This window comes from Vidua macroura, chromosome 33, assembly GCF_024509145.1.
Source record: "Vidua macroura isolate BioBank_ID:100142 chromosome 33, ASM2450914v1, whole genome shotgun sequence".
In the NCBI taxonomy this organism is placed as follows: Eukaryota; Metazoa; Chordata; class Aves; order Passeriformes; family Viduidae; genus Vidua; species Vidua macroura.
Genome location: NC_071603.1, coordinates 492,481 through 519,922, shown reverse-complemented (window position 1 = coordinate 519,922; position 27,442 = coordinate 492,481). Strand labels below are relative to the sequence as shown.

Here is a 27,442-nt window from a genome sequence, read left to right as displayed (position 1 = left end):
GGGGGGAATTTCATGGTTTGACCCCACCCTCTTCACCCCTCCCCCCCCCCCCCACCCAACCAGGGGAGCCCCCGGCGCCGCCGCCCCTCCCCCCACAGCTGCGCCCCCCCAGGTGAGTCCGGGGGGTCCCCGGGGGGGGTCCCGGGGGGTCCCCGGAGCCCCCCCGGGTCTCTGACGCCGTGTCCAGGCCGGGGTCCCCCGTGCGGGGGGGGGCTGCGGGTGCAGGTGACCCTGGGGACCCTCACGGCCGTGCTGCCCGAGCAGGGCGGGGCCCCCAGCCCCGCCCACCAGCGCCTGTGGGCGGAGCTCTGCGACGGCCACGCCCACCCCGCCTGGGACCATGCCCTGCCCTTCCCCCACCTCAGGTGAGGCCCTCCCCCACCCCCCACGTCCCCCCCAATGTCCCCAGACCCCCTCGGCCCCTCCCATCCACCCCCTCCCCCATTTCCACCTCCTTGTCCCCAAATTTGTCCCCCCCCCCCCATTTTTTCCCATTTTTCTTCCTTTTCCTTCCCTTTTTTCCCCATTCCCCCACCCCCGTTCCCAGCCCCCCGCAGCCCCCCAGGACCCCTCCCCCCGTCCCCACTTTGTCCCCCCTTTATCCCCCCCACTGACCCCGCCCCCGCTGACCCCGCCCCACTGACCCCGCCCCCGCTGACCCCGCCCCACTGACCCCGCCCCCGCTGACTCCGCCCCCGCTGACCCCGCCCCCGCTGACCCCGCCCCCGCTGACTCCGCCCCCAGGCTGTCGGCGGGGGGGGCGCAGCTGGGGCTGGACTCGGGGGGCGCGGGGGGGGCCCCGGGGGGGGCTCTCTCTCGCCCGCCTGGAGCTGCTGGAGGAGCTGCCGGGGGGCGCGGCCGCCCCGCCTGCAGGTGGGCGTGCCCGGGGCGTGGCCAGGGCGTGGCCAGAGCGGGTGGGAATGGGGGGGTGTGGTTAAAAGCGGGTGGGGCTTGCGGAGGGTGTGGCTGTGGGATGGGGCCTAAAGAGAGGTGGGGCTGGTGGGTGTGGCCTGGGGAGGGCGTGGCCTGGCTCCTGCACACAGCTCTGGGGCGGAGCCTGGGGAGGGGCGTGGCCAGCAGGGTGGTGGGAAATGGGTGTGGCTGTGGAGGGTTGGGGCTGACATTAATGGGTGTGGCCTGTCAGGGTGTGGCTGTGGAGGGGTGGGGCTCGCACAGTGGGGCGGGGCCTGTTCGGGTGTGGCCACCCTGCCCATCCCTGGCCCCGCCCCCAGGTTCTGTGTTTCCCCACCCCCCCGGCCGCCGGCCCCGCCCCCGCCCAGCCCGTGCTCCGCCTACGCTGGGGCCCCCCCGGCCCCGCCCCCCGCGGGGCCCCGCCCCTCCCCAAGGTGAGTGGGGGAGGGGGGGCCCCAGTGCCCCCCCCGGCAGGGTTTGGGGGAGGGGGGCGGGGCCGTGGGGACCCCCCCAGGGCCCCCGGGGCTGCCCCCGCCCCCCCCAGACCCCGAAATCCGCCCTGCCCCCCCAGGGCCCCGCCCACCCGCTGGAGCTGGGGGTGGAGCTCCGCCCCCTCGAGGCCGAGCTGGACCTGGGGCTGCTCGAGCGCCTCGGCCCCGCCCTCGCCGCCATCTTTGGCCCCGCCCATGACACGCCCATGGCAGAGGACACGCCCCCTGGAGAGGTGGGCGGGGCTAGAAAGGGGTGGGGTTTGTGTGGGAGGAGCTGGGGAAGGGCGGGGCTTGGGAGGGTGGGGCTGAAGGGGAGGGGCTTGAAAAGGGGTGGGGCCATGGGGAGGGGCTTAATGGATGGGACCAATGGTGGCTTGGGATGGGAGGGGCTTAAAGTGGGAGGAGTTCAGGAGTAGGGAGGGGTTGGTGAGGGGAGGGGCTTGGTCAGTGGGTGTGGCTGATGGGAGGGGCTTGGTCGTTGGGTGTGGCTGAGGGGAGGGGCTTGGTCGTTGGGTGTGGCTGAGGGGAGGGGCTTGGTCATTGGGTGTGGCTGAGGGGAGGGGCTTGGTCGTTGGGTGTGGCTGAGGGGAGGGGCTTGGTTTGTGGGTGTGGTTAGAGCAAAATTGTGGGCGTGGCTTTCTGATGATTCCTCCTTGTGTCCCGATGTTGCCCCACTCCCAGGCGCGGTGGGCGTGGCCCCTGGTGCGGTGGGCGGCGCCGGGGGCGGGGCTGCGGCTGTGGCTGCCCCTGACCGACCTGCGCCCCGCCCCCGCCCGCGCCCCCCCGCCCCGGCTCCGCCCCGAGAGCCTCCGGGTGGGGCTGGGGGCGCCCCGGGGCTGGGCGGGGCCGGGGGGCGGGGCCATGGCCTGCGAGCACCTGGAAGGTGAGCGGGGAGGGGACACGGGGGGGGGGGGGGACAGGGGGGAATGGGGGGCACTGGGGTGGGGGGGATGGGGGCAGGGAGGGGACCCTGCCGGGGCCAGCGGGGACATGGGGGGCGTTGGGGGGGACAGGAGGTGGCACGGCCGTGGGGGCAGCGGGGGGGGCTGTGACATGGGGGGGGACACGGAGGGGAGGGGACACGGCTGGGGTGGGGGGGCGGTGCGGGGGGCGGGGCCGTGACCCCCCCGTGACGCCCCCGTGACGCCCCCGTCCCCCCCTGTCCCCCCCTGTCCCCAGTGACCTACGAGGCCGAGGACATGGGGACCCTGCCCTGCCTGCGCGCCGAGCCGGGGCCCGGCCCGGGGGGGGGCCCACGGCATCCCCACGTGAGCAGGGGGGGGCCTGGGGGGTCCTGGGGCCTGGGGGAGGGATCCTTGGGCCTGGGGGGGTCCATTTTTGGGGGGCTTCTTGCACCCCTGGGGTCTGCGGGGGGGATTTGGGGGCTCCTCACCCCCCCCCCCCCCCATGCTGACCCCCCCCCCCCGTGTCCCCCAGGCTGGAGGTGACGGTGGCCGCGGCCCCCCCCGCAGGGCCCCCCCGGGCCCCCCCCGACCCCGTTCTCCGCCCGGCGCAGCATCTACGAGAGCCACGAGGTGCAGCCCCCTCCCCGAATTCCCCGGGGGGCTCGGGGGTCTCTCCAGGGGTCGCCCCCGAGCGCCCCCCGGTGCCACCTGCCCCCCTCCCCCCCCAGCTGGTGCTGCCGGGGACCCCCGAGGAGCTGGGGGGCGTTCGTGGGGGGGGCCCTGGGCGGGGCCCCCTGGAGCCTGCAGGTGACGCTGCCCCGCGCCCACCTGAGCCTGACCCCCCCCCGAGCTGCTGCAGCGGCTCTTACAACAGGTGAGGGGGCGAGGGGGACAGGTGAGGGGTGACCCGTGGGGGGCTGCCTCATCGCAGGGGGAGCCCCGAAACCTGGGGAGAAGCCCCCGCACCTGCCGGGGCTCCCCAAACCCCGGGGGTGGCCACGGAACCCGGGCACACCTGGGGGGCTCCTGAGTGGCCGCAGGTGAGGGGGGGACGCACCTGGGGACGCACCTGGGGACACACCTGGGGACACACCCAGGGACACACCCGGGGACACACCTGGGGACACACCTGGGGACACAGCTGGGGACACACCCGGGGACACACCTGGGGACACATCCGGGGACACACCTGGGGACACACCCGGGGACACACCTGGGGACTGGGGGGTCTCGAGGGGCTCCCCTGGACCCCTGAGCCCCCCCCGAGCCCCCAAACCCCCCCCAGGATCAACAACGACCTCCTGCTCTGGGACCCGGCCGGCCCCGCCCCCCTCGGTCAGCCCCGCCCCCTCCGGGGACCACGCCCCTCCGGAGGACTCCGCCCCTTCAGAAGGCCCCGCCCCCTTCAGGCCCTGCAGGTCGGCGCTGGGCACAGGTGAGACCCCGGGACCCCCCCCCCAAATCCGGGCTGTCCCCTCGGTGTCCCCTCGCTCTGCGGGTCCCCCCCGACCCCTCCGTTGTCCCCCAGACTCGGAGGATGACGAGGATGAGGATGAGGAGGACGAAGGCCCCGGGGGGTCCCCGCAGGACCCCGGGGACCCCCCCGGGCCCCCCAGAGCGGCGGCGCCATCCTGGTCACCGTGCCCTGGGGCCGCGTCACCGCCGAGCGTCCCCCCCGCGGTGAGGGCCGGGGTCCCCAAGTGCCACCCGGGGTCACCCCCAGGGGTCCCCAAGTGCCACCCAGGGCCACCCCAGGGGTCCCCAAGTGCCACCCGGGGTCACCGGGGGTCACCCTGAGTCCCCAAGTGCCACCCGGGGCCACCCCAGGGGTCCCCAAGTGCCACCCGGGGCCACGCCGGGGGTCCCCATTTGTAACCCGGGGTCACCAGGGGTCACCCTGAGTCCCCAGTTGTCACCCGGGGCCACCCCAGGGGTCCCCAAGTGCCACCCGGGGTCACTGTGGGTCACCCTGTGTCCCCAATTGTCACCTGGGGCCACGCCAGGGGTCCCCAATTGTCACCTGGGGTCACCAGGGGTCACCCTGAGTCCCCAAGTGCCACCCTGTGCCACCCCAGGGGTCCCCAAGTGCCACCCGGGGCCACCCCAGCGGTCCCCAAGTGCCACCCTGTGCCACCCCAGGGGTCCCGCCTTTGTCCTGTGTCCTTTTGGGGTCCCCTGGGGTCCTTTCCTGTCCCCCCCGTGTCCCCCCCTGCCGGTGACCTCGCGGTGTCCCCAGGGGGGTGGGGGCCGTGGGGGAGGGGCAGCGTGTGACGCCGTTTTTGGGGTGTCCCCAGGGGGGGGGTCCCGGGCTCGCGGCTGGTGCTGGAGGTGGGGGAGGGGCGGCTCTGCATCCTCCCCCGCCCGGGGGGGGTCCGGGGGCCTGTCCCGGGCCTGCGCCGACGCCCGGAGCCTCGTCCTGCTGCACGGTACCCCGAAACCGGGGGGGGCCCCGAAACCGGGGGGACCCCGAAACCGGGGGGGGCCCCGAAACCGGGGGGGGGGGCAGCGTGGAAATGGGGGGGAGAGACAAAACCGGGGAGGGGGGAGGGGGCAGAATGTGGGGCCCAAAAAAACATGGGGGGGGGGGGGGGGCCCAAAATGTGGTGGGGGAGGTGTCCCGAGGTGGGGGGGAAGTGAAGGAGGGGGTGTCAGAAACGGGGGGGGGAAATGCCCTGGAAATTGGGGAGGGGGACACGCAGTGGGGGAGGGGGGTCTCTTCGGGGGAGGGGGGGGCATGGAAGGTCCCGGTTTTTGGGGGGTGTCAGAACCTCTCTGTTTTTGGGGGGGGGTCTCTGGTTTTTGGGGGGGGTCCCTGGTTTTCGGGGGGAGTCCCTGGTTTTTGAGGGGGTCTCTGGTTTTCGGGGGGGTCTCTGGTTTTCGGGGGGGCTGTGCCCCGTGTCGGGGTCCCCCAAGTGCCACCTTCCCCCAGGCCCGGTGCCGGAGGAGGGGGAGGGGCCGCCCCCCCCCCTGCACCCCACCCTGGTGCCCTGGGAGGAGCCCGCGCCCCCCCCCGGGGTCCCCCCGCCCCCCCGGATGTTGGCGCTGGCGCTGGGCAGCCGCCTGAGCCCCCGCGGGGACAGCAAGGTGGGGACAGGGACAGGGACAGGGGGACACGGGGACAGGGGATGGGGACAGGGGACACGGGGACAGCAAGGTGGGGGACAGGGGACACAAGGACAGGGGGCAGGGGACGGGGACAGGGACAGCAAGGTGGGGACAGGGACAGGGGATGGGGACAGGGACAGGGGACAGCAAGGTGGGGACAGGGACAGGGGATGGGGACAGGGACAGGGACAGGGGACACGGGGGACAGGGACAGGGGACAGGGACAGGGGACACAAGGACAGGGGGACGGGGAGAGGGACACAGGATGGGGACAGCAAGGTGGGGACAGGGACAGGGGACACGGGGATACGGGGACAGGGGATGGGGACAGGGGATGGGGACAGCAACGTGGGGACAGGGGACACAAGGACACGGGGACAGGGACACAGGATGGGGACAGCAAGGTGAGGACAGGGTCAGAGATGGGGACACGGGGACAGGGGGACAGGGGATGGGGACAGGGACAGCGAGATGGGGACAGGGGACACAAGGACAGGGGGACAGGGACACAGAATGGGGACAGCAAGGTGGGGACAGGGTCAGAGATGGGGACAGGGGATGGGGATAGCAACAGGGGACACCAAGGTGGGGACAGGGGACACAAGGACAGGGGGACAGGGACACAGGATGGGGACACCAAGGTGGGGACAGGGTCAGAGATGGGGATGGGGACATTGGGACACAAATGGGGGGACACTGGGGGGACATGGGGGGGTCACTGGGGGGCTGGGGGACACTGGGGGGGGACACCGTGGCACAAAGTGGGGCACGGGAGGGACAGAGCTCGTGGGAAGGGGCAGGAGGGACTTTGGGGACACCCCCCCAGTGTCCCCCCAGTGTCCCCGCAATGTCCCCGCTGTCCCCAGGAGCTGGAGGTGGCCGTGGCCCTCGAGGGGGTGATGCTGCGGCACCGCCCCGACCCCCCCGGGACCCCCTGGTACAGCCAGGTGAGGGGGACCCCGACCTGGGGGTGTCCCCAGGGCTGGGGGGGCCCTGCTGGGGAGATTTGGGCTTCCCGTTCTTGGGGTTCTCATTTTTGGGGTTCTCATTTTTGGGGTTCCTGGTTTTGGGGCTGTTTTGCTCGTTCCTGTTTTTGGGGGTTTTTGGAGCGGTTGGGGTTTCTCTCAGGCAGTTTTGTGGTTTTGGAGCTTTTTGAGTCATTCCTGTTTTGGGAAGGTTTTTGACAATTTCCATTTTTGTTTCCCATTTTTGGGTTTTTTTGGGGGGTTTCGTGGTTTTGCGGTTCTTTCAGTTGTTCCCGTTTTGGGAGGGTTTTTGACGATTTCCCGTTTTTGTTTTTTTTTAATTTTTTTTATTTTTTCCCATGGGGTTTCTCATTTCTGGGGGCTCCTGGGGTCACTTTTGGGGTCCCCCCGCAGCTGCTGGCCCTGCTGGCCCTGGAGGACGAGCCGGTTTTGGGGTACGTGGCCCCCACCCCCCTGACCCAGCTGCACCTGCACCTGCAGCGCTGCGCCCTCGACTACAGGTGGGCACCCCGAAAACGAGGGGGGCACCCCAGAAACGGGGAGTCCAAAACGGTGACCCCAAGAAGGGGGGGTGACCCCAAAATGGGGATCCTGAGAACGGGGGTGACCCCAAAACAGGGCTGCTCTGGGGGGGGTATTGGTCCCTTTTTTGGGGGCTCTGATTTTGGGCTCCCCTGAGTGCGACACCCCAAACCAGGGGGGGCTTTGGGGGGGGGGGGCACCCCGAGGCCTTTCCCGGGGGGGGTGACCCGGATTTGGGGTGCCCCCCGCCCCCCAGGCCGGCGCCCCTCGCGCTGCGGGTGCTGCTGACGGCCGAGACCCTGAGCCTCACCTGCGGGAGCGGCCCCGAGCCCCGCCCGGGCGCCCTCAGGTGGGTCTGGGGGCACCGGGGGGGATTTTGGGGTGCGCCGAGGGCGAGCTGGGGGGGGCCCGGGTGGGTTTGGGGGGTCCTGGAGGTGCCTGGGGGGGTCTCCGCGGCGTTTTCTGGGGTCCCCAGGGTGTTTTCTGGGGAGTTTCCCGGGAGATTTTTGGGATTGGGGAAGGCCCTGGGAGGATTTTTGGGGTTCCTGGGGGGATTTTGGGGATTCTGGGGGAGGTCCCGGGGGGGTTGGGGGGGGGGTCCTGGGGGGGGTTTTGAGGCTCCCCGGGATTTTTTGGGGAATGCCAGGGAAGGTTTGGTGCTCCCACAGCTCCCAGGAGTTTTTTGGGGGTCTGGAGGGGGGGGGTTGGGGGTTCGGGGGGTTTTTGGATGTCCGGGGGGGGCTTGGGGGTCCGGGGGGGGTTTGGGGGTCCGGGGGTTTTTGGGGGTGCTGCCCCCCCTGACCCTCCTCCCCAGGCTCCTGGTGGATGACGGCTCCGTGTTCCTGAGCGAGCGCTGCGGGGGGGCGGCGCTGGACCTGCAGAGGGGTAACGGGACCCCCAAACGGGACCCCCCAAAACGGGACCCCCAAATGGGACCCCCAAACGGGACCCCCAAACGGGACCCCCAAATGGGACCCCCCAAAACAGGACCCCCCCAAAACGGGACCCCCAAACGGGACCCCCAAACGGGACCCCCAAATGGGACCCCCAAACGGGACCCCCCAAAACGGGACCCCCAAACGGGACCCCCCAAACGGGACCCCCTAACGGGACCACCCCCAGATGGGACCCCGGCCTAAAATGGGACCCCCAAACTGGGACCCTCAAATGGGACCCCCGAACTCGGACCCCCCCAAAACCAGGTCTGGGGGGTCACTCCAGGGGTCACTCTGGGGGGTCACTCCGTGGTCACTGCGGGGGGGTCTCGCGGTGTCCCCCCAGATTTCGTGTCCGTGCTGGACGTGGATTTCCTGGAGCTGCTCCTGAGCACCGGCCGGGGGGGGGACGGCGAGGGGGGCGCGGTGAGTGGGGGCGGGGCGCGGGGGGGCGGATCGGGGGGGGCCGGGGGGCTTTGGGGGGGCCGGGAGGGGTCGCTGGGATTTGGGGTGATCCCCCCTCCCCCCCCAGGAGCTGCTGGGCTGGGGGGGGGGGGGGGGGGTCCTGAGGGGTGGGGGGGGGGCTTTGGGGGCATTTTGGGGGGGTTCAAGGAGGGTCGGGGGGGGCAGGCGGGTTTGGGGGGGCTCGGGGGGGCTCAGTGCCCTCTCCGGTGCCCCCCCCCCCCCCGCAGGCCCCCCCCGAGGAGCTGCTGGTGGCCCCCGCCCGCCTGCGCGGCCGCACCTGCGCCGACAGCGCCGCCGCCCTCGCCCGCCTGCTGCAGCACCTGGGGACCCCCCCAAGGGCCCCCCCGGGACCCCCCCCCGGCGAAGGACCCGCCCCCCGCCCGGGGGCACCTGGGGAGAGACCCCCGGGACGGGCGGAGCCCCCCCCGGGGGGAGAGCAGGTGGGGCTGGGGGGGCAAAAATGGGGCTGGGAGGGGGCAAAATGCGGCTGGGGGGGCGCACGGGGACCCCCAGTGCCCCCCCCAATTCTGCCCCCCCCCCCCCAGGCCGCCCCCCGCCCCCATCAACCAGCAGGACCTGACAGACGCCCTGAGGGACCCCCCCGGGGACCCCCCCGGGGACCCCCGGACCCCCGGTATGGGGGGGCTGGGGGGGGGTTTGGGGGGTGGGGCGGGGTCTGGGGGGGCTTTGGTGTGTCTGGGGGGGCCCCATTTTGGGGCTGGGGGGCCCATCCTGAGTCTGGGGGGGCTGTCCTGGCTCTGGGGGTGATGGTTTGGGTCTGGGGGGGCCTTGATGGGTCTGGGGGGGCTGTTCAGTGTGTGGGGGGGTTCTTTGGGGTCTGGGGGGGCTGCTCTGGGTCTGGGGGGGCTCTGACCCCCCCCTCTCCCCCCAGCCCAGGCCCCCGCCCCCCCCCGGCCCCCCCCCGTGTCCCTGTACCTGTTCCCGGGGGAGGGGGGGGGCTCCGCCCGGGCCCCCCCCGCGGCCCCCGAGCCCCCCCGGGGGGGCGGCGCCGACCCCGACCCCGACCCCGACCCCGAGGGGTTCTGCGTCCTCGAGGCCCCTGAGACCCCCGAGACCGTGAGTGGGGGGCTCTGGGGGTTCGGGGGGGTCTGGGGGGGGCCCCGGGTGACTTTGGGGGGGGTCCCTAGCTGACATTAGGGGGTGCCCCTGTCTGCAGGTGACACTGGGGGTCCCCAGGTGACAATAGGGCGGGTCGGAGGCGACCTTGGGGGTTCTCAGGTGACATTTGGGGTCCCCAAGTGACAGCGAGCTGTCCCCTGTCCCCAGGTGGCACTGGGGGGTGTGTGTAGGTGACACTGGGCGCTGTCCCCAGGTGACACTGGCTGTCCCCAGGTGCCATTCGGGGCTGTCCCCAGGTGCCATTGGGGCCATCCCCAGGTGACACTGCCTGTCCCTGTCCCCAGGTGACACTGGGGGGTGTGTGTGGGTGACACTGGCTGTCCCCAGGTGACACTGGCTGTCCCCAGGTGACACTGGGCGCTGTCCCCAGGTGCCGTTTGGGGCTGTCCCCAGGTGACACCGCCTGTCCCTGTCCCCAGGTGACACTGGGGGGTGTGTGTAGGTGGCACTGGCTGTCCCCAGGTGACACTGGGCGCTGTCCCCAGGTGCCATTGGGGGCTGTCCCCAGGTGACACTGGGGTGTGTGTAGGTGGCACTGGCTGTCCCCAGGTGCCATTGGGGCTGTCCCCAGGTGCCATTCGGGGCTGTCCCCAGGTGCCATTGGGGCTGTCCCCAGGTGACACCGCCTGTCCCTGTCCCCAGGCCGCCCCCCGGCTGCGCTGGCTCGCCCCCGGGCCCCTGCGGCTCCGGCCCGGCCACTTCGGGGTCCCGCGGGGGGGAGCGGGACCCGGCTGCGCCCCCCCCCCGGGGCTGCCCCCGCCCCGCGCCCGCCTCGTCCTGCGCGACCTCAGCCTCACCTGGGCGCTCTACGGGGGGGCGGGACTTCGGCCCCGCCCAGCGCAGGTGGGACACGCCCGTGGGCGGGGCCGGGGACACGCCCCAGGCTGGGACACGCCTGTGGGTGGAGCTCATGGGGACACGCCCCCAGGGCGTGGCTGGGGAACACACCCATGGGTGGGGCTCATGGGGACATGCCCCAGGGTGGGACACGCCCATGGGTGGGACTCATGGGGACACGCCCCAGGGTGGGACACGCCCATGGGGACACGCCCCAGGGCGTGGCTGGGGGACACACCCATGGGTGGGGCTTGTGAGGACACACCCCAAGGGGGGACACACCCATGGGTGGAGCTGATGGGGGGCGTACCTCAGGGTGGGGCACGCCCATGGGTGGGGCAGGGCTGGGTGTGGCCATTTATTGGGACACACCCCCAAGCAGGGAGGGGCCCAGGTGGGCGTGGCCGTGGAATGGACACACCCCAGGCCACAGGGGTGGGGCTGGTGGGTGTGTGCAGTGGGCGTGGCCGGGAGGAACAGTGGGTGTGTCCGCACTGACCCCGCCTCTGCAGGCCCCGCCCCCGCACCGCAGGCCCCGCCCCCCCCGCGGTGGCGCTGCCGGGGGGGCCCCGGGAGGGTCCCAGAGCAGCTGATGGAGCTGCACCTGGGCAAGGTGAGGGGGCGGGGCCTGGGGCTGCACCTGGGCAAGGTGAGGGGGCGGGGCCTGGGGCTGCACCTGGGCAAGGTGAGGGGGCGGGGCCTGGGGCTGCACCTGGGCAAGGTGAGGGGGCGGGGCCTGGGGGCTCCTGGGGGTCCCGGGGAGGCCAGGGGGGGCACTTGGGCAGTTCGGGGGTCCCGGGGGAGATTTTGGGGTCCCAGGGGGGTTATGGGGGGCGCTGTGGGGGGGAGGAGGTTGGGCCGAGGTGGGGAGGGGGGTCCCGGGGGGGGTTTGGGGCTCCTGGGGCTGTTTTGGTGTTTCCGGGGGGGGGGGGGGGGTTTGGGGTGCGCTGGGGGGGATTTTTGGGCTCTCTGGGGGGGTTTCGGGGTGCGTTGGGGGGGATTTTTGGGCTCTCGGGGGGGGGATTTTTGGGCTCTCCCGGGGGGGGTTTCGGGGTGTGCTGGGGCGTCTCCTGCCCCAGCGCCCCCCCGTGCCCCCCCCCCCCGCCCCCCAGGTGTGCTTCCAGCACGAGACGTACGCGGCCGAGCCCGGGGGGGCGGCGGGGGGGGGCGCGGGGGGGCGCGCTGGCCCGGGGGAGGCGCCCACCTCCCGCCTGGTGCTGCTGGTGCCCGAGCTGGAGCTGCGCGACCGCCTGGGGGGGGGGCGGCGCGCCCCCCTTCCTCTGCCGCCACCCCCCGGGCCGGGCCGCCCCCCGCAGCCCCCCACGGTACGACAGCCCGGGGCCGGGACCCCCGGTCTGGGACCCCCCAAATGTGGGGCAGCCCCAAATGTGGGGACCCTGAATGTGGGACCCTCCCCCCAAATGTGGGACACCCCCCAAATCGGCCCCCCCCCCCCCCAAAGACACCCCAAACGTGACCCCTGGATCTTAGACACCCCCAAATCTGAGACCCCAAGCGTGACCCCGATTGTGAGACCCCGGATCTGGGACCCCAAATGCGGCCCCGCCCAACCCCCCCAAACGCGACCCTCATCTCTTGACACGCCCCAAACCCGACCCCCCCGAATCCCCCAAACCTGCCCCCCCCGGCCGTGACCCCCCTGCCCTGAGACCCTCCCCAAATCTGACCCCAAATCTTCCCCCTCCCCAAAGCACCCCAAAAACGACCCCCCCTTTTCCCGACCCCCCCGTGCCCCCCCCCTTTGATGACCCCTTTTGGTGCCCCCCCCAGCTCTGGGTCAAGGCCCTGCGGGTGCTGCCCCAGCCGCCCCCCCCTGGGGGGGTCCCCGAGTGCTGCCTCAGGGTCACCCTGACCCCGCTGCGCCTGCACGTGGACCAGGTGGGGCTGGGGGTCTTTAGGGGGGCCTGGGGAGGTCTGGAGGGGCCTGGGGGGGCCCCTGGAGGAGTTTTGGGGGTCTTCGGGGGGGTCTGGGGGGTCGTAGGGGGGTCTTTGGGATGTTTTATGGGGGTCTTTGGGGTTTTTGGGGGGTCTCTGGCTGTTTTTTGGGGGGGTCTGTGGCTGCTTTGGGGGTCTCTGGGTTGTTTTTGGGGGGTCTCTGGCTGTTTTTGGAGATCTCTGGCTGGTTTGGGGGGTCTCTGGCTGTTTTCGGGGGGTCTCTGGCTGTTTTTGGTGATCTCTGGGTTGTTTTTGGGGGGTCTCTGGCTGTTTTTGGGGGTCTCTGGGTTGTTTTTGGGGGGTCTCTGGCTGTTTTTGGGGATCTCTGGCTGTTTTCGGGGGGTCTCTGTCTGGTTTTGGGGTCTCACGCTGCCCTCTCCCCCCCAGGACGCGCTGATTTTCCTCAGGGATTTCGCCGGCGCCTTCCTCGCCCACCTGAGCCCCCCCCCGGGCCCCCCCCCGGGACCCCCGCCCGGTACCCGCGGCCCGGGGGGGGAGGGGCCGTGCTGGGGGGAGGGGCTCCGGGCTCTTGGGGGTCCCCTCACCGCTCCCCCCCCCCTTCTGCAGCCCCCCCCGGGCTCGGGGACCCCCCCCAGTCGGAGCCGCCCCGGACAAGGACCCCGAAACGGAGACGCCCCCGATCTACTTCCGGTGGGACTGGGGGCACTGGGGGGACTGGGGGGGACTGGGGGGGCACTGGGGGGGACTGGGGGGCACTGGGCTGTCCTGGGCTGACGGCGCTGTCCCTGTCCCCCTCCCTGTCCCCTCCCTGTCCCCAGCGAGTTCCGCTTCACGGCCGATGTCCCCGTCTGGCTGGATTACCGCGGCAAGCGCGTCACCATGGAGCAGGTGACAGGGGGTGACAGGGGGTGACAGCCCCCGCGGCCGTGTCCCCCGCTGCCACCATCCCCTGGTGGCCCCGGGCCTGTCCCTGACTGCCGCTGTCCCCGTGGTGTCCCCCTGCTGTCCCCATGCCCCAGTGATACTGTCCCCTTTCTATCCCCTCTCTGTCCCCTCACCGTCCCCATTCCCCATGCCCCAGTGATGCTGTCACCTCTCTGTCCCCTCTCTGTCCCCTCACCGTCCCTTTCTGTCCCCTCACTGTCCCCAGGGCGCCCTGGCCGGATCCTGATCGGGCTGGCGCGGCTGAACTGCTCCCAACTGCGGCTGAAACGGCTCTGCCACCGCCAGGGGTGGGACAGGGGACAGGGGGACAGGGGGACAGGGGGACAGGGGGATACTGGGGACATTGGGGACATTGGGGGACATTGGGGGACACCAGAGACAGGGGGATGGCGGGGACACTGGGGACACTGGGGACAGGGAGGCCACTGAGGACACTGGGGACAATGGGCACCTGGGGACAGGGAGGCACTGAGGACACTGGGGACAATGGGCACACTGGAGACAATGGGGACACTGGGGACACTGGGGACACGAGGGTGGACACAGGACAAAGGGGCTGGTGGGGGCCTGGGGGTTCCGAGTGACCCCAAAGTCCCCATTCCCGTGTCCCCCCTGTCCCCCCTGTCCCCGCAGGCTGCGGGGGCTGGGCCGGGTCGTGTCCTACCGGTGCCGAGTGGCTCCGGGACATCCGGTGTCACCAAACTGCCGGGGCTGCTGGGGGGGGTGGCACCCGTGCACGCGGTGCTGCGGCTCTGTGAGTGCCACCGGGCCACCGCTGCCCCCGGTGTGCCCCGTCCCCAGTTGTCCCCAGTGTCCCCAGTGCCCCCAGTGTCCCCAGTGTCCTCAGTGTCCCCAGTGTCCCCAGTGTCCCCAGTACCCCCCAGTGTCCCCAGTGTCCTCAGTGTCCCCAGTGTCCCCAGTGCCCCCAGTGTCCCCAGTGTCCTCAGTGTCCCCAGTGTCCCCAGTGTCCTCAGTGTCCTCAGTGTCCCCAGTATCCCAGTACCCCCAGTGTCCCAGTACCCCCAATATTCCCAGTACCCCCATTAACCCCAGTATCCCAGTACCTGCAGTACCCCCAGTATTCCCAGTACCCCCACTATCCCCAGTACCCCCAGTATTCCCAGTACCCCCAGTGTCCCCAGTACCCCCAGTACCCCCAGTACCCCCAGTATTCCAGTATTCCCAGTACCCCCAGTAATTCCCAGTATTCCCAGTACCCCCAGTACCCCCAGTACCCCCAGTACCCCCAGTATTCCCAGTATTCCCAGTACCCCCAGTACCCCAGTACCCCCAGTACCCCCAGTATTCCCAGTATTCCCAGTATTCCCAGTACCCCCAGTACCCCCAGTACCCCCAGTATTCCCAGTATCCCCAGTACCCCAGTACCCCCAGTACCCCCAGTACCCCAGTACCCCCAGTACTCCCAGTACCCCCAGTACCCCCATTAACCCCAGTACCCCCAGTATTCCCAGTACCCCCCAGTACCCCCATTAACCCCAGTACCCCCCAGTATTCCCAGTACCCCCAGTACCCCCTGTCCCCTCAGGGCGCGCTCTCCGGGACCTGCTGCTGCTGCCGCTGCTGGGGGGGGGGTCCCGGGGGGGTGGCCCGGGGGGGTGACCCGCGGTGTCACCGCGCTCGGGGCCGCCTCGGCCAGCGCCGCGCTGGGGCTGGGGACGAGGCTGCTGCGGGGGCTGCAGGTGGGACCCCAGCCCAGATCCCCCCGAACCCCCCCCGGGACCCCAAATCCACCCCGAATCCCCCCGGGACCCCAAAATCCCCCCAAATCCCCCTGGAACCCCAAATCCACCCCCAAATCCCCCCGGGACCCCCAAATCCACCCCCAAATTCCCCCGGGACCCCAAATCCACCCCCAAATCCCCCCGGGACCCCAAAATCCACCCCCAAATCCCCCCGGGACCCCAAAATGCACCCCGAAAATCCCCCCGGGACCCCCGAATCCCCCGGGACCCCAAAATCCCCCAAATCCCCCTGGAACCCCAAATCCACCCCCAAATCCCCCCGGGACCCCAAATCCCCCGGGACCCCAAATCCACCCCCAATCCCCCCGGGACCCCAAATCCACCCCCAAATCCCCCCGGGACCCCCAAATCTCCCCGGGACCCCAAATCCACCCCCAAATCCCCCCGGTACCCCAAATCCCCCCAAATCCTCCCGGGACCCCCAAAATCCACCCCCAAATCTCCCCGGGACCCCAAAATCCACCCCCAAATCTCCCCGGGACCCCCAAATCCCCCCGGGACCCCCAAAATTCCCCCCCGAATCCCCCTGGAACCCCAAATCCACCCCCAAATTCCCCGGGACCCCCAATCCCCCCGGGACCCCCCAAATCCACCCCCAAATCCCCCCCGGGACCCCCAAAATCCCCCTGGGACCCCCAAAATCCCCCCCTGGGACCCCCCACATTCCCTCTGGACCCCCCCCGGCCCCCCCCGGGGGTCTCGGGGGGTCCCCGCGGTGTGTGGGGGGGGGTCCGGGCTGTGACCTTTGACCCCCAGGCTCTGGCCGAGGCCTTTATGGACTCGTGGCCCCCCCGGGCCCCCCCCGGCTCCTCGCGGCCCCCCCGGAGCCCCGGGGCCAGCGGCACCAGCGCCTCCCAGTACGGACCAGTAGGGACCAGTACGGGCAGCGGCGGGGGGACTCCCAGCTGGGGTCGGGGGGTCCCAGTGTGGGCTGGGGTGGGCGGCGGGGGGCTCCCATTGTGGTTTGGGGTGATGGGGGGTCCCAGTATGGCCCAGTTTGGGGTCGGGGGGTCCCAGTTCACCCTGGCGGTGCTGGGGGGGGGGTGCTCGTGCCCCCCAGTGCCCCCCAGTGCCCCCAGTACCCCCCAGTACCCCCAGTACCCCCCCCCTTCTCTCCCCAGCGCCCCCCGGCTCGAGGAGCGGCCCCGCCCCCACCGAGGGACTGGGGGGGCCCGACCCCCGCCGCGACCCCACCCCAATAAACTGGGAGAGACTGGTTCTAACTGGACTGCGACTGGTTCTTACTGGGGGGAACTGGGACTGGCACTGGCACTGGCACTGGTCCTTACTGGGAGCGCTCCTTGCGGGTTTCCCTGGCACTGGTCCTTACTGGGAGCGCTCCTTGCCCGTTTCCCTGGCACTGGTCCTTACTGGAGCGCTCCTTGCGGGTTTCCCTGGCACTGGTCCTTACTGGGAGCGCTCCTTGCCCGTTCCCTGGCACTGGTCCTTACTGGGAGCGGTCCATGCCCGTTTCCTGGCACTGGTCCTTACTGGGAGCGGTCCTTGCCCGTTTCCCTGGCACTGGCCCTTACTGGGAGCGGCCCCTTGCGGGTTTCCCTGCACTGGTCCTTACTGGGGCCGGTCCTTGCGGGTTTCCCTGGCACTGGTCCTTACTGGGGCCGGCCCTTGCCCGTTCCCTGGCACTGGTCCTTACTGGTTTTTACTGGGGGAACCCGGGGGGAGCTCGCGCGCCTGCGGGGGGGGGAGGGGCAGGAGCGGCGCGGCCCGCCCCGTGACGTCACATCCGGCGCACAGACGCCATCGCTCCGCGCCGCGGGAGGAGCGCGCGGGACGGCGCCGGTCGGTGGGGGAGGGGCGGGCGGGGGGAGGGGGGAGGGGCCCGGGGCTGCCCCCGGGGGGGGGAGGGGCCGTAACTGCCCCGGGGGGGGCGGGGGCGCCCAGTGCGGGGGCGGGGCGGTCCCAGTTCGGGCTGCGGTGAGGGGAGGGGCTCCCAGTATGGCCCAGTCGGGGGTACTGGGGGACACCGGGGGGACATTTGGGACATTGGGGGCACACTGGGGAGACACTGGGGGCACTGGGGACACTGGGGACACTGGGGGACACTGGGGGCACACTGGGGGCACACTGGGGGACACTGGGGACATCGGGGGGACAACCGGGGGGACACTGGGGACACTGGGGGGACATTGGGGGGACTCTGGGGGACCCGGGCACACTGGGGGACACTGGGCACACTGGGCACACTGGGGGGACACTGGGGGACACTGGGGGTACACTGGGGGGACACTGGGGGCACACTGGGGGCACACTGGGGACACTGGGGGACCCGGGGCACACTGGGACAGCGAGCCCCCGCAGGGATGAGCAGTGACCTGGACGTGTTCGTGGGGAACACGACGCTCATCGACGAGGAGGTGTACCGGCTGTGGCTGGACGGGCACTCGGGTACGAGCCTGCCCCGTGGCCCCGGAGTCCCGCTGTCCCCGTGTCCCCAGTGTCCCCTGGCTGTCCCCGTGTCCCGTGTCCCCGTGTCCCTGTGTCCCCGTGTCCCCTGGCTGTCCCCTGGCTGTCCCCCGTGTCCTCGTGTCCGTCCCCCTGTCCCACTGTCGCCGTGTCCCCGTGTCCCACTGTCGCCGTGTCCCCACTGCCCTCTGGCTGTCCCCGTGTCCGTCCCCCTGTCCCACTGTCGCCGTGTCCGTCCCCCTGTCCCACTGTCCCCCGTGTCCCACTGTCGCCGTGTCCCCACTGTCCCCTGGCTGTCCCCGTGTCCCCACTGTCCCACTGTCGCCATGTCCCCGTGTCCGTCCCCGTGTCCCACTGTCCCTGTGTCCCCCTGTCCCACTGTCGCCGTGTCCCCACTGTCCCCTGGCTGTCCCCGTGTCCCCGTGTCCCACTGCCCCCGTGTCCCCGCAGTGGCCGAGGCGGGTGGCGCGCCGCCTGCGGGCGGGGTGCTGGAGCGCGAGGGGACCTCGGTGGCCGTGCTGCAGAGCGACACCCGCGACCACTACAGAACCTTCCAGATGCTGGAGCGGCTGCTGCACGCCCCCGCCCCGGCTGCTGCAGCAGCTGCTCTTCCAGATCCCCCCCGAGCGGCAGGCGCTGCTCGTGCAGCGGTACTGGGAGCACTGGGGGGACTGGGGGGGACTGGGGGCACTGGGAGCACTGGGGGCACTGGGGGGGACTGGGAAGGGGACTGGGGGGGACTGGGGGGACTGGGGGGACTGGGGGGACTGGGAGGGACTGGGGGCACTGGGGGGGACTGGGAGCACTGGGGGGACTGGGAGCACTGGGGGGCACTGGGGGGGACTGGGAGCACTGGGAGCACTGGGAGCACTGGGGGGGACTGGGAAGGATTGGGCACTGGGGAAGCAGCTCCAGGGCATGGGGCGCTGTTTGGAAGTTTTAGGAGCAGATTTTGGGCTTGGGGCAGGGTTTTGGGGGTCCCCTCACTTTCGGGGTCCCCCGAATTTTTGGGGTTTCTCCCCCATTTCCGTTTCCCACCCCGTTTTTGCAGTTCCCCCTCCATTTTGGGGTTTTCTCCCCCTGTTTTTGGGGTTTTCTCACCATTTTTGGGGTTTCTCCCTCATTTGCTCCCCGTTTTTTTGGGCTTTCTCCCTGGTTTTGGGGCCCCCCAGGTACTACGCCTTCGATGAGGCCCCTGGCCCGGGAGCTGCTGGGCAAGAAACTCTCCAAGGGCACCAAGAAGGAGCTGGACGAGGTCAGCGCCCCGCACCGGGGGTCGGGATCCGCAGCTGCCGCCGCCAGGTGGGACCCCAAAACCGGGGGGGAGGGAAAAACCCCAGAAAAGGGGGAGAAAATCCCAGAAATGGGGAAGGAAATCCCAAAAACTGGGGGAGGGGAGGTGGGGGAAGGGAAATGGGGGAGAAACCCCAAAAACGGGTGGGGAAAATCCCAAGAAGTGGTGGAGTGAATCTGAAAAATGAGGGCAAAGGGAAAGGGGGGGAAAACCCAAAAACGGGGGAAAACCCCAAAAATTGAGGCCCTCGGGTCATGGAGGGGGAGGTGGTCTGGTCCTACTGGAGAGCTTGGGGGGACGTTCAAGGGGGTTTTTGGGGTCCGGGGGGGCCCTGGGGGGTTTTGGGGGCGCTGACTCCCCCTGCCCCCCCCAGTTTGACAACTTCAAGAGGGTCTTCAAGGCCGTGGAGGAGCTGCGGGGGCCCCTGGCCGAGAACATCCAGCAGCTCTTCCTGCTGCCCCCGCCCCTCGCCCGGTGGGTCGGGGGCACATCGGGGAGGGGGGGGGTCAGGGGCTGCCCCTGGGGGCATCTGGGGGGTGCTGGGACCACCCAAAGGTGCTGAGGACCCCTGGTGCTGCGGGGGGGGTCCCTGGGCTCGGGGGGGCTTTCAGGGCCCAGCAAACGCTCCTGTGGTTGGGGGGGGGTTCGGGAATTAGGGGAGGGCCGTCAGGGTGGTTTAGGGTTTTGGGGGGTTTTAGGGGTTTTGAGGGGGTTTTAGGGGTTTGGGGGGGGGTTGAAGTTTGGGGGGGTTTAGGGGTTTTGGGAGGGTTTGTGGTTTGGGGGGGTTTTGGGGTTTGGGAGGTTTTAAGGGCTTTGGGCGGGTTTTGGGGGGGTTGGGGGATGTTTAGGGGTTCCCTGGGAGCTCAGGGACCCCCTGACCGCCCCCCCCCCCCCCAGGGACTACGCCGCCATCGTGTTCTTCGCCAACAGCCGCTTCGAGACCGGCAAGCGGCGCCTGCAGTTCCTGAGCTTCGCCGACTTCGCCGCCTGCGCCCAGAGCATGATGGGCCACTGGAGCCAGGGCGCCCTGGGTGAGCCCCGGACCCCCGGGACCCCTGCCCCGGTGTCCCCGGGGGTGTCCCCCTGTCCCCCGGCCCCCCTGAGCCCACCGTCCCCTGTCCCCCGCAGCGCCCGAGGCGGCCGAGCCCGACGGGGACCTGCCCAAGTCCTTCCTGCAGGACCTGAAGGAGCTGAAGGTGCTGGTGGCCGACAAGGACCTGCTGGACCAGCACAAGAGGTGGAACCCCCGGGACGGGGACACCCCCAGGATGGGCACAGCCCAAAAACGAGCACCCCAAACCCCACGGGGCACCCCAAAACCGGGCTCTCTGCAAAAGGGGCACCCCAGAGCCCCGGAGCCCCCCCCCCACACGACTCCTGGATGCCCCCCCAGAATCGGGTGGGTCCCCCAGATCTCTGGGTCCTGCCAAATTCCCCGGGACCCCTCAAACTTCATCTCCCCAAACATCTCTGTGCCCCCCCCAAAAAAACCCAGTGCCCCCCCCCCCCAAACCCTGGGACCCTCCAGGCTGCTCTTGTGGGGTGGGGGGGGGGGGGAGGGGCTGCCTGGGCCCGCGGGGGGGGGGGGTTCCTGGTTCTGGGGGGTTCCTGGGCCCCCCAACCACCCCCTCCCTCCAGCCTGGTGTGCTCGGCCCTGCGGGGGAAGATCTCGGTCTACAACGAGCTCGAGGCCAATTTCAAGGTGAACCCCCCCAGAAACGGGGTGTCCTCAGGGGGGAGGGGCCTCCCCCAAAATCCTGGGACCCCCCCCCCCTAAAGTCCCAGAGGATCCCTCATGCACATTTGTGGGGAGAGGTTGGGGGGGGGGGGGGGGGTTCCCAGCACTGGGGTCCACCCTGGGGGGGAATTTAGGGGTGGGGGGGAGTCCCCAAACTCCTGAGAGCCCCCCAATGTCCTGGGTCTCTTTTCTGGGGGGGCTCAGGGGGTCCTGGGAGGGGTGTCCTGGTTGTGGGGGTTCCACAAAGTCCTGGCTCCCCCAAAGCGCCGAGTCCCCCCCTTGGGAGGGATTCCCGGAGCCCGGGGTGCCCCCCCCGGGTTTGGGGGTCCCCAACGCCCCCCGTGCCCCCAGGCGCTGTCCCGGGCGCTGGTGAACGTGGGGGGGAAGTTGACCCACGCCCGCGACGTTCGGGATTTCTTCGTGGACCTGGTGGAGAAGGTGAGGGGGACCCCAAAAACGGGGACCCAGAAAATCCCTGGGACTCCTGGATTGGGACCCCCTAAGCTGCAACCCCCCCTCCCCAAAAATCTGGGCGCGTCTCGGGGTCCCCGCAGGTGATCGAGCCCTGCCGCTCCGACAAGTGGAGCCCGGGGGACCTGCGGCTCTTCCTGACGCACTACACAGCGGCCCCCCGAAACCTGCCGGGCTTCAGGTGAGACCCCAAAACCACCCCAGATCCCCCCGAAACCTGCCGGGCTTCAGGTGAGACCCCAAAACCACCCCAGATCCCCCCGAAACCTGCCGGGCTTCAGGTGAGACCCCAGAACCACCCCCAGATCCCCCCGAAACCTGCCGGGCTTCAGGTGAGACCCCAGAACCACCCCAGATCCCCCCGAAACCTGCCGGGCTTCAGGTGAGACCCCAAAACCACCCCAGATCCCCCCGAAACCTGCCGGGCTTCAGGTGAGACCCCAGAACCACCCCCAGATCCCCCCGAAACCTGCCGGGCTTCAGGTGAGACCCCAGAACCACCCCAGATCCCCCCAAAACCTGCCGGGCTTCAGGTGAGACCCCAAAACCAGGAACCCCTGAAATCTTCCCCCGGCAGCCTTTAGGGGAACTCTAAAGCCACCCCAGAACGGGGCTGGGGGTGGTTTGGAACGCCAGGGGGGTTCCCCAAAAGCGAGGGACCCCCCAAACGTTGGCCCCCGTCCCGCAGGCACCAGGCGCTCTGGGAGCGCTACATGGCCGCCATCACCGCCTGCCTGCTGCGCATGTACCACGACTGACCCCGAAACGGCACCCCAAAAACGGGCACGGCCCCAAAAACAGCACCCCAAAAACGGGCACGGCCCCAAAAATGGACACAGCCCCAAAAAGAACACCCCAAAAGCGGGCACGGCCCCAAAAACAGCACCCCAAAAACAGACACGGCCCCAAAAATGGGCACGGTCCCAAAAACGACACCCCAAAAACTGGCACAGCCCCAAAAACGGGGCGCCCCGAGGATGTGATGCTCCTGGGAAATGAAAGGATCCGGGAGCTGCGACGCCGCCCGGAACGCGGACACCCCAAAGATGGGGCAGCCTCCAAAGGTGGGACCCCAAAAAGGAGGGGGGCTCCCGAAAACCTGACGGGATGGAGGATCAACACCCCAAAATTTGAGTGTTTGGAGTTTGGAGAACCCCCAGGAAGGGGGACTGCAAGCACCAGGACATCTCAAATGTAGAGGGTCCAGGAGGGGCACCGCCCCAAATATTGGGACATTTGGAGTGGGGGGGACCCCAGAAAAGGGGTGACCCCCAAAACCGGGACCTCCCAACTTAAGCACATGGAGACTCCCCAAAATCAGGGGTGTCTGGCAATCGGGACTCCCCAAAACGGGGGAGAATCCCAGAGCTGGGGGCGCCTCTCCCGTGTGACCCCAAAAGTGAGGGGGGTGCAATAAAGAGGTGGAAACGGAGCTGAGCTGGGGGCGTTTGTGGGGGAAGGCTTGAGGGGTCCCCGAAATTTTGGGAGAGGGGCGGGTTTGGGATGGGAGGGGCAGAATTGGAGGGTCCCCAAATCTCAGCGAGGGGTTGGGGGGGCACCAAAAGCTCCAAGGAGGGGAGGGACAGGGCTGGGGGGGGGGGTCCCCAAAACCTGGAAGTGAGGAGAGGGAAGTGTGGAGGTCCCCAGATCTTCGGGGGGCGGGGGAATGAGGGGGAGGGGCATTTAGGGGTGGGGGAGGGGCTCTCCCGCGCTCCGGGGCCAATTTGGGGGGGGAGGAGCCAGAGCTGAGAGAGGTAAGTGAGGCCGCGGGGGTTTTGGGGGGGGGGGGGCACACACCCCCACCCCACCCCTTCCACGGCGGGGAACCCCCCGAGATGCCCCTCCCCCACAGAGCCGCCCCTCCCCCCGAACCCCAGAGGGGGCTTGGTTGGGGGAGGGGCGTCCCGGGGATGGAGGGGGGGGCTCCCAGGAGGGGGCTGGGCCCCTCCGGGGGGGTTGCAGAGTTTGGGGTGACCCTCCCTGCCCCCCCCCAGCGCAATGGGCCCCCCCTCGCTGCTCCTCCTCCTCTTCCTCGGCGCCACCGTGGCCCCCGCGGCCCCCCCGGACCTGGAGGAGCCCGAGGATTACGCGGTGGGGAAGGGGAGCTTTGGGGGGGGGCGCGGGGGGTCCTGGTCCCCCTCCCAAAACCTTTCTCTCCCCCCCCCAACCACCTGAGTGCCCCCTCCCAAAAACTCCTTGGCCCCTCCCTCATTCCCAAACTTCTGGAGCCGTTATGGGGGAGGGGCGGGGGGATGGGGGCATTTCGGGGTGGTTGGGGGGGGGTGGGTGACCCTCTCTCCCTCGCCCCCCCCCCCAGGAGTGCAGCGATGGCTACGAGTGGGACCCCGAAACCGAGCACTGCAAAGGTGGGGGAGGGGATTTGGGGGTCCCCAACCGGGGGGGGGAAGTTGTGTCTGGGTGCCCAGCGCGGGGGGTTTGAGGGTCCCCGGTTTAGTGGGGGCGCTGCGGAGGGTCCGTGGGTTTGGGGGGTCCCGGGGTCCCCGGGAGGTGTTCGGAGGCGCCGCTCCCCTCGGGGATGTTTTGGGGGTTTTTGGGGCTCCCAGGGTGTGGGGTGGGGGGGTCGGGCCCTGTCGGGTGTCCCCTCCCCACGGGGGTTTGGGGGGTCCGGGGTTATTTCAGGGGGGGCGTTGAGCCCCTCTCGGGGGGTGCTGGGGAGGAGCGGCTGGGGGTCCCGAGCCGTGTCTTGGGGGGGGCCCCGGGGGTGGGACGGGGTCTCAGGGAGCGTTCGGGGGAGATTTTGGGGCGGGGGGCACGGGGCCCCTCTCAGGCTGTTTTGGGGGTCCGTGGGCCCCGGGGCTGTTTCTGGGGGGGCTCCCCTCTCACTGCCCCCCCCCCCCGGCCCCCCAGACGTGGACGATGTGCGCGGCGGAGGGGCCGCGGCCGTGCCGGGGCGCCATGAAGTGCCTGAACCACTTCGGGGGGTACCTGTGCCTGCCGCGCTCGGCCGCGCTGCTCAGCCCCGCCCCCGGCCCCGCCCCGGCCCCGCCCCCGCCGCACGCCCCGCCCCCGCCGCGCCCGGCCCCGCCCCCCGACGGCCGCTGCCCCCCCGGCTTCGGCCCCGCCCCCGACGGCACCTGCGCAGGTGAAGAGGGGCGGGGCTTGCGGGGGTGGGGGGCGTGTTTATGTGTATGCAAATCGGTGGGCGGGGCTGTGAAAGGGGCGGGGGCGGGGCCGATGAGCTGCGGGCTGAGCAAAGGGAGTGGGTGGAGCCGGTTTGTGGGTGGGGCCGGTTGCGGGCGTGGTCTGGAAGGGTGGGGCTGCCCGGGGGGGGGGGGGTTCACGGGGTTGGGGGGGGGCGGTGGGTGTCATTTCGGGGGCCCCCAGAGGGCCGGGGAGGCGACCCCGCGGTCCGGGGGGGGTCCCGGAGCCTCCGCCCCTCCTGTGCCCCCCCAGACGTGGACGAGTGCGCGGGGCCCCCCCCGTGCCGGCCCAGCCAGGACTGCATCAACCTCCCGGGGGGCTTCGAGTGCCGCTGCCCCCCCGGCTACCGGCACCGGCACACCGAGTGCGTGGGTCAGTGCGGGCCCGGGGGCAGCGGGGGCAGCGGCTGGATTTGGGGTGGGGGCGTTGGCTGCAGGGGGCCGTGGGGATCTGTGGGCTGGGGGTGGGTCCCAGGGGTGTTTCTGGGCTGCTCTGGGGCATTTTTGGGCGTTTCTGGTGCAGATGAGGACGGGCGCTGGGGGTGGGTCCCAGGGGGCGGTTTCGGGGTGGATTTGGGCGTTTCTGGTGCAGATGAGGACGAGTGCCAGTTCCGCTGGTGCCAGCACAGCTGCGCCAACTCCCCCGGCGCCTTCGCCTGCCGCTGCCACCCCGGCTTCAGCCTCGGCCCCGACGGCCGCTCCTGCCTTGGTCAGAGCTCCCCCCAGACCCCCCCTGGGCATGGCGGGGAGACCCTCCCCCCCTCTCTCCGGGCCCTGGAGGGTTGGGGGCACGCGATGCCCCCCCAGGCCCCCTCCCGAAGCCGCTCCTGCCCCCCAGACGTGGACGAGTGCTCCATGGGCGCCCGCTGCTCCCAGCTCTGCCTCAACACCTTCGGCTCCTTCCGCTGCCGCTGCCGGCCCGGCTTCGTGCTGGGCGCCGACGGGCTCCAGTGCCACGGTGAGACACGCCCGGGTGTGCGGGCACGCCCAGGTGTGTGGACACGCCCAGGTGTGCGGGCACGCCCAGGTGTGCGGGCACGCCCAGGTGGGCAGACACGCCCAGGTGTGCAGACACGCCCAGGTGTGCGGGCACGCCCAGGTGTGCGGACACGCCCAGGTGTGCGGGCACGCCCAGGTGTGCGGACACGCCCAGGTCTGCGGACACGCCCACTGGGGATCTGGACACACCCAACTGGTGTGGACACACCCACCGTGGCTCTGGGCATGCCCAGCTAACGTGGACACGCCCAGAAATACATAGCCACGCCCATGGAGCGGTAGCACCGCCCCCAAAGCTGCGGCCCCGCCCGTGCCGGGCAGGTGTGGCACGGGCGTGGCCGGGGCGGGGCCGAGGGACCCTCGGGTACCACCTCGGGGCGGGCAGTGGCTCCATCCCCCCTCCCCTGCCGGGTCTCACCGGGGTCTCTCTGCCCCCCCGGGGTCTCTCTGCCCCCCCGGGTCTCTCAGACGTGGACGAGTGCCGGGGCGGGGTCCCGTGCCAGCACCGCTGCCAGAACCTCCCGGGGGGCTTCAGCTGCCTCTGCCCCCCCGGCTACGCCCAGGAGGGGGCGCTCTGCCGGGGTACGGGGGTGAGGGGCGCGCTGGGGGGGCTGGGGGCCGTTTGGGGGTGATGGGTGGGTTTGGGAGCTCTGGGGGGGCTGTGGGGGACATTTGGGGGTGATGGGGTGGGTTTGGGAGCTCTGGGGGGGCTGTGGGGGACATTTGGGGGTGATGGGGTGGGTTTGGGGGTTCTGGGGGGGCTGGGGGCCGTTTGGGGACTGGGGGGGCTCCAGGGCAGCTGTTTGTGGTGGGTGGGGGGGGTTGGGGGCTCTGTGGAGAGGCTGGGGGGGCTCTGGGGTTGATTTGGGGGGGCTGTGGGCAGGTTTGGGGGCTTTGTGGTCAGTCTGGGGGGGCTGTGGGGCACTGGGGGGCTCAGCCCTCCCCCCAAAGTCCCCCCCTTCCCCTCCAGACCGGGACGAGTGTGCCGAGGGCTCCCACGACTGCGGGGGGGCCCAGAGGTGCCAGAACACCTTTGGGGGGCACATCTGCGTCCCCCGCGAGCTCTGCCGGGGGCCCTACACCCCCCACCCCCGCAGCAATGGGTACGGATCCCCAAAATCCTGGGGAGGGGTCCGGCCCCTCCCGTGTGCCCCCAAAACCCCATCCTGGGGGGGGGGGGGTCCCTGTAACCCCACTGGGGGGGGGGCCCGAGATCTCAGGGGAGGTTTGGGGGTCTCGGGGGGGGGGTCCTGGGTTTGGGGATCCCCCCTCCCCCCCCCCCAATGCTCCTCTTTGTGCCCCAGGACCTGCGTGTGCCCCAGGGGGGGCCCCGGCTGTGCCCCCCGCCCGCGCTGGCTCCTGCACCGCTTCCTGGCTCTGCCCCACATCCCCGACATTCCCGCCGGGATTTTCCAGCTCCAGCACCCCCCGGGGGACCCCCAGAGGCTGCGGCTGCGGGGGGGCCCCCCCGGCACCTTTCGCCTGCGGGTAACAAGGCTTGGGGGGGCTCAGCAGGAACCGGGGGGGCTCGCAGGGACTTTGGAGGGGGGGTTGGGGGGGATTTGGGGTGTCTGGGGCGGCTCTGAGCGAGCTCCGGGGAATTTCTGGGGGGTCTGGAAGGCAGTGGGGGAGCGGGAAGGGGAGGCTGGGGCAGCTGTGGGGTGGTCTGGGGGCCAGGGCTGTCCGGGGTCTCTTTGGTGTCTCTGGCCGTATTTGGGGGGGGGTCGGTGGGAATTTGGGGGTCTCTGTGTGACTCCGCCCCCCCGCAGGCGCTGACCAATCACAGCTCGCTGCTGGAGCTCGTGCGCCCCCTGGCGGGCCCGCGGCAGCTGCTGCTGGAGGTGGAGCTGCTCGGGCCAGGGCCCCGCCCCCCGCACGAGGCCCCGCCCCCAACTACAGAGACCCCGCCCCCCAGCGCTTGGGATCCACCACCTCCGGCTGGGCGTGGCCTGGCCTTGCTCCGCCTCCATCTGTCTGTGGGGGCCCACCCATTCTAGGGGGGGGGGCACCCCCAGAAACTCCACTGGGAGCCCCAAACTCCACTGGGAGCCCCAACTGTGCCCGGGGGCCTCCAAACCCACTGCCGGGACCCCCGGTTTCCCCCCAGGTCCTCACAACCCTTCCCAAGACCCCCTGAAGAACCCCCTGGGACCCCCAAAGGGCCCCAAGCCCCCCCCGGGACTGCCCCAATCTACCCAGGGAAGCCCAAAACCTCCCTGGAATGACCCTCGCCCTACCTGGGACCCCAAAATTTCTTCCTTGGGTGCTCCAAGTTCCCCAAGTGACCCCCCCAAACAATCCCCAGGAACCCCCCAAAGAACTGTCCGAGACCCCCAGTTTGGGGGCAAAGAACGAGTGTCAGTGCTGAGCAGTTTGGTGTGCTGGGAACTGGGAGGGACTGGGAGGGACTGGGAGGGACTGGGAGGGAGCGC

The 27,442-nt window shown here is 70.7% G+C and overlaps 4 protein-coding genes across 7 annotated transcripts in view; all 4 read left to right on the top strand.

Annotated features, from left to right (window-relative positions):
- LOC128820961 (basic proline-rich protein-like) overlaps window positions 1–3,352 on the top strand; it is a 3,479-nt gene extending 127 nt beyond the window's left edge. Inside the window, exons 2-11 of the mRNA XM_054001813.1 lie at window positions 64–112; window positions 188–365; window positions 745–873; window positions 1,233–1,346; window positions 1,484–1,636; window positions 2,085–2,286; window positions 2,583–2,671; window positions 2,841–2,938; window positions 3,037–3,182; window positions 3,240–3,352. Of these exons, the coding sequence (XP_053857788.1) occupies window positions 64–112; window positions 188–365; window positions 745–873; window positions 1,233–1,346; window positions 1,484–1,636; window positions 2,085–2,286; window positions 2,583–2,671; window positions 2,841–2,938; window positions 3,037–3,182; window positions 3,240–3,352 (1,271 nt within the window). The remainder of the gene's footprint in view (window positions 1–63; window positions 113–187; window positions 366–744; window positions 874–1,232; window positions 1,347–1,483; window positions 1,637–2,084; window positions 2,287–2,582; window positions 2,672–2,840; window positions 2,939–3,036; window positions 3,183–3,239) is intronic.
- A 1,066-nt stretch (window positions 3,353–4,418) lies between these two features.
- Window positions 4,419–16,125, top strand: ATG2A (autophagy related 2A). The gene is made up of 21 exons (XM_054001812.1): window positions 4,419–4,734; window positions 5,238–5,392; window positions 6,280–6,360; window positions 6,793–6,899; window positions 7,178–7,270; window positions 7,736–7,806; window positions 8,203–8,282; window positions 8,549–8,775; window positions 8,867–8,955; window positions 9,214–9,398; window positions 10,104–10,459; window positions 10,641–10,911; window positions 11,411–11,623; window positions 12,090–12,197; window positions 12,642–12,729; window positions 12,822–12,905; window positions 13,034–13,103; window positions 13,794–13,914; window positions 14,707–14,860; window positions 15,680–15,849; window positions 16,045–16,125. The coding sequence occupies exons 2-21, from the start codon at window positions 5,342–5,344 to the stop codon at window positions 16,123–16,125; spliced, it is 2,700 nt and encodes an 899-aa protein (XP_053857787.1). The 5' UTR covers window positions 4,419–4,734; window positions 5,238–5,341.
- Window positions 16,126–16,666: 541 nt separating this feature from the next.
- On the top strand, window positions 16,667–22,282 carry FIBP (FGF1 intracellular binding protein). Its single transcript, XM_054001875.1, is given in 14 exon segments — window positions 16,667–16,723; window positions 17,243–17,329; window positions 17,798–17,928; window positions 17,930–17,997; window positions 18,520–18,541; window positions 18,543–18,611; window positions 18,614–18,649; window positions 19,015–19,115; window positions 19,539–19,672; window positions 19,770–19,878; window positions 20,280–20,343; window positions 20,731–20,817; window positions 20,934–21,031; window positions 21,539–22,282. Coding segments are annotated over 13 exon segments (1,074 nt in total). The 5' UTR covers window positions 16,667–16,723; window positions 17,243–17,244; the 3' UTR covers window positions 21,609–22,282.
- A 301-nt stretch (window positions 22,283–22,583) lies between these two features.
- LOC128820990 (EGF-containing fibulin-like extracellular matrix protein 2) lies at window positions 22,584–27,362 on the top strand. 4 transcript variants are annotated; one of them, XM_054001843.1, is made up of 10 exons: window positions 22,584–22,604; window positions 22,845–22,941; window positions 23,168–23,216; window positions 24,265–24,384; window positions 24,604–24,720; window positions 24,850–24,984; window positions 25,479–25,592; window positions 25,981–26,113; window positions 26,315–26,498; window positions 26,780–27,362. In XM_054001843.1, the coding sequence occupies exons 2-10, from the start codon at window positions 22,849–22,851 to the stop codon at window positions 27,005–27,007; spliced, it is 1,173 nt and encodes a 390-aa protein (XP_053857818.1). In that variant the 5' UTR covers window positions 22,584–22,604; window positions 22,845–22,848; the 3' UTR covers window positions 27,008–27,362. The 4 variants fall into 4 exon arrangements, with proteins under 4 accessions (XP_053857818.1, XP_053857819.1, XP_053857817.1 ...); XM_054001844.1 differs by lacking the exon at window positions 22,584–22,604 and having other exon boundaries at window positions 22,662–22,941; window positions 24,265–24,376; window positions 24,850–24,969; window positions 26,780–26,870; XM_054001842.1 differs by lacking the exons at window positions 22,584–22,604; window positions 22,845–22,941; window positions 23,168–23,216 and adding an exon at window positions 23,724–23,953 and having other exon boundaries at window positions 24,850–24,969.
- Window positions 27,363–27,442: the final 80 nt, after the last annotated feature.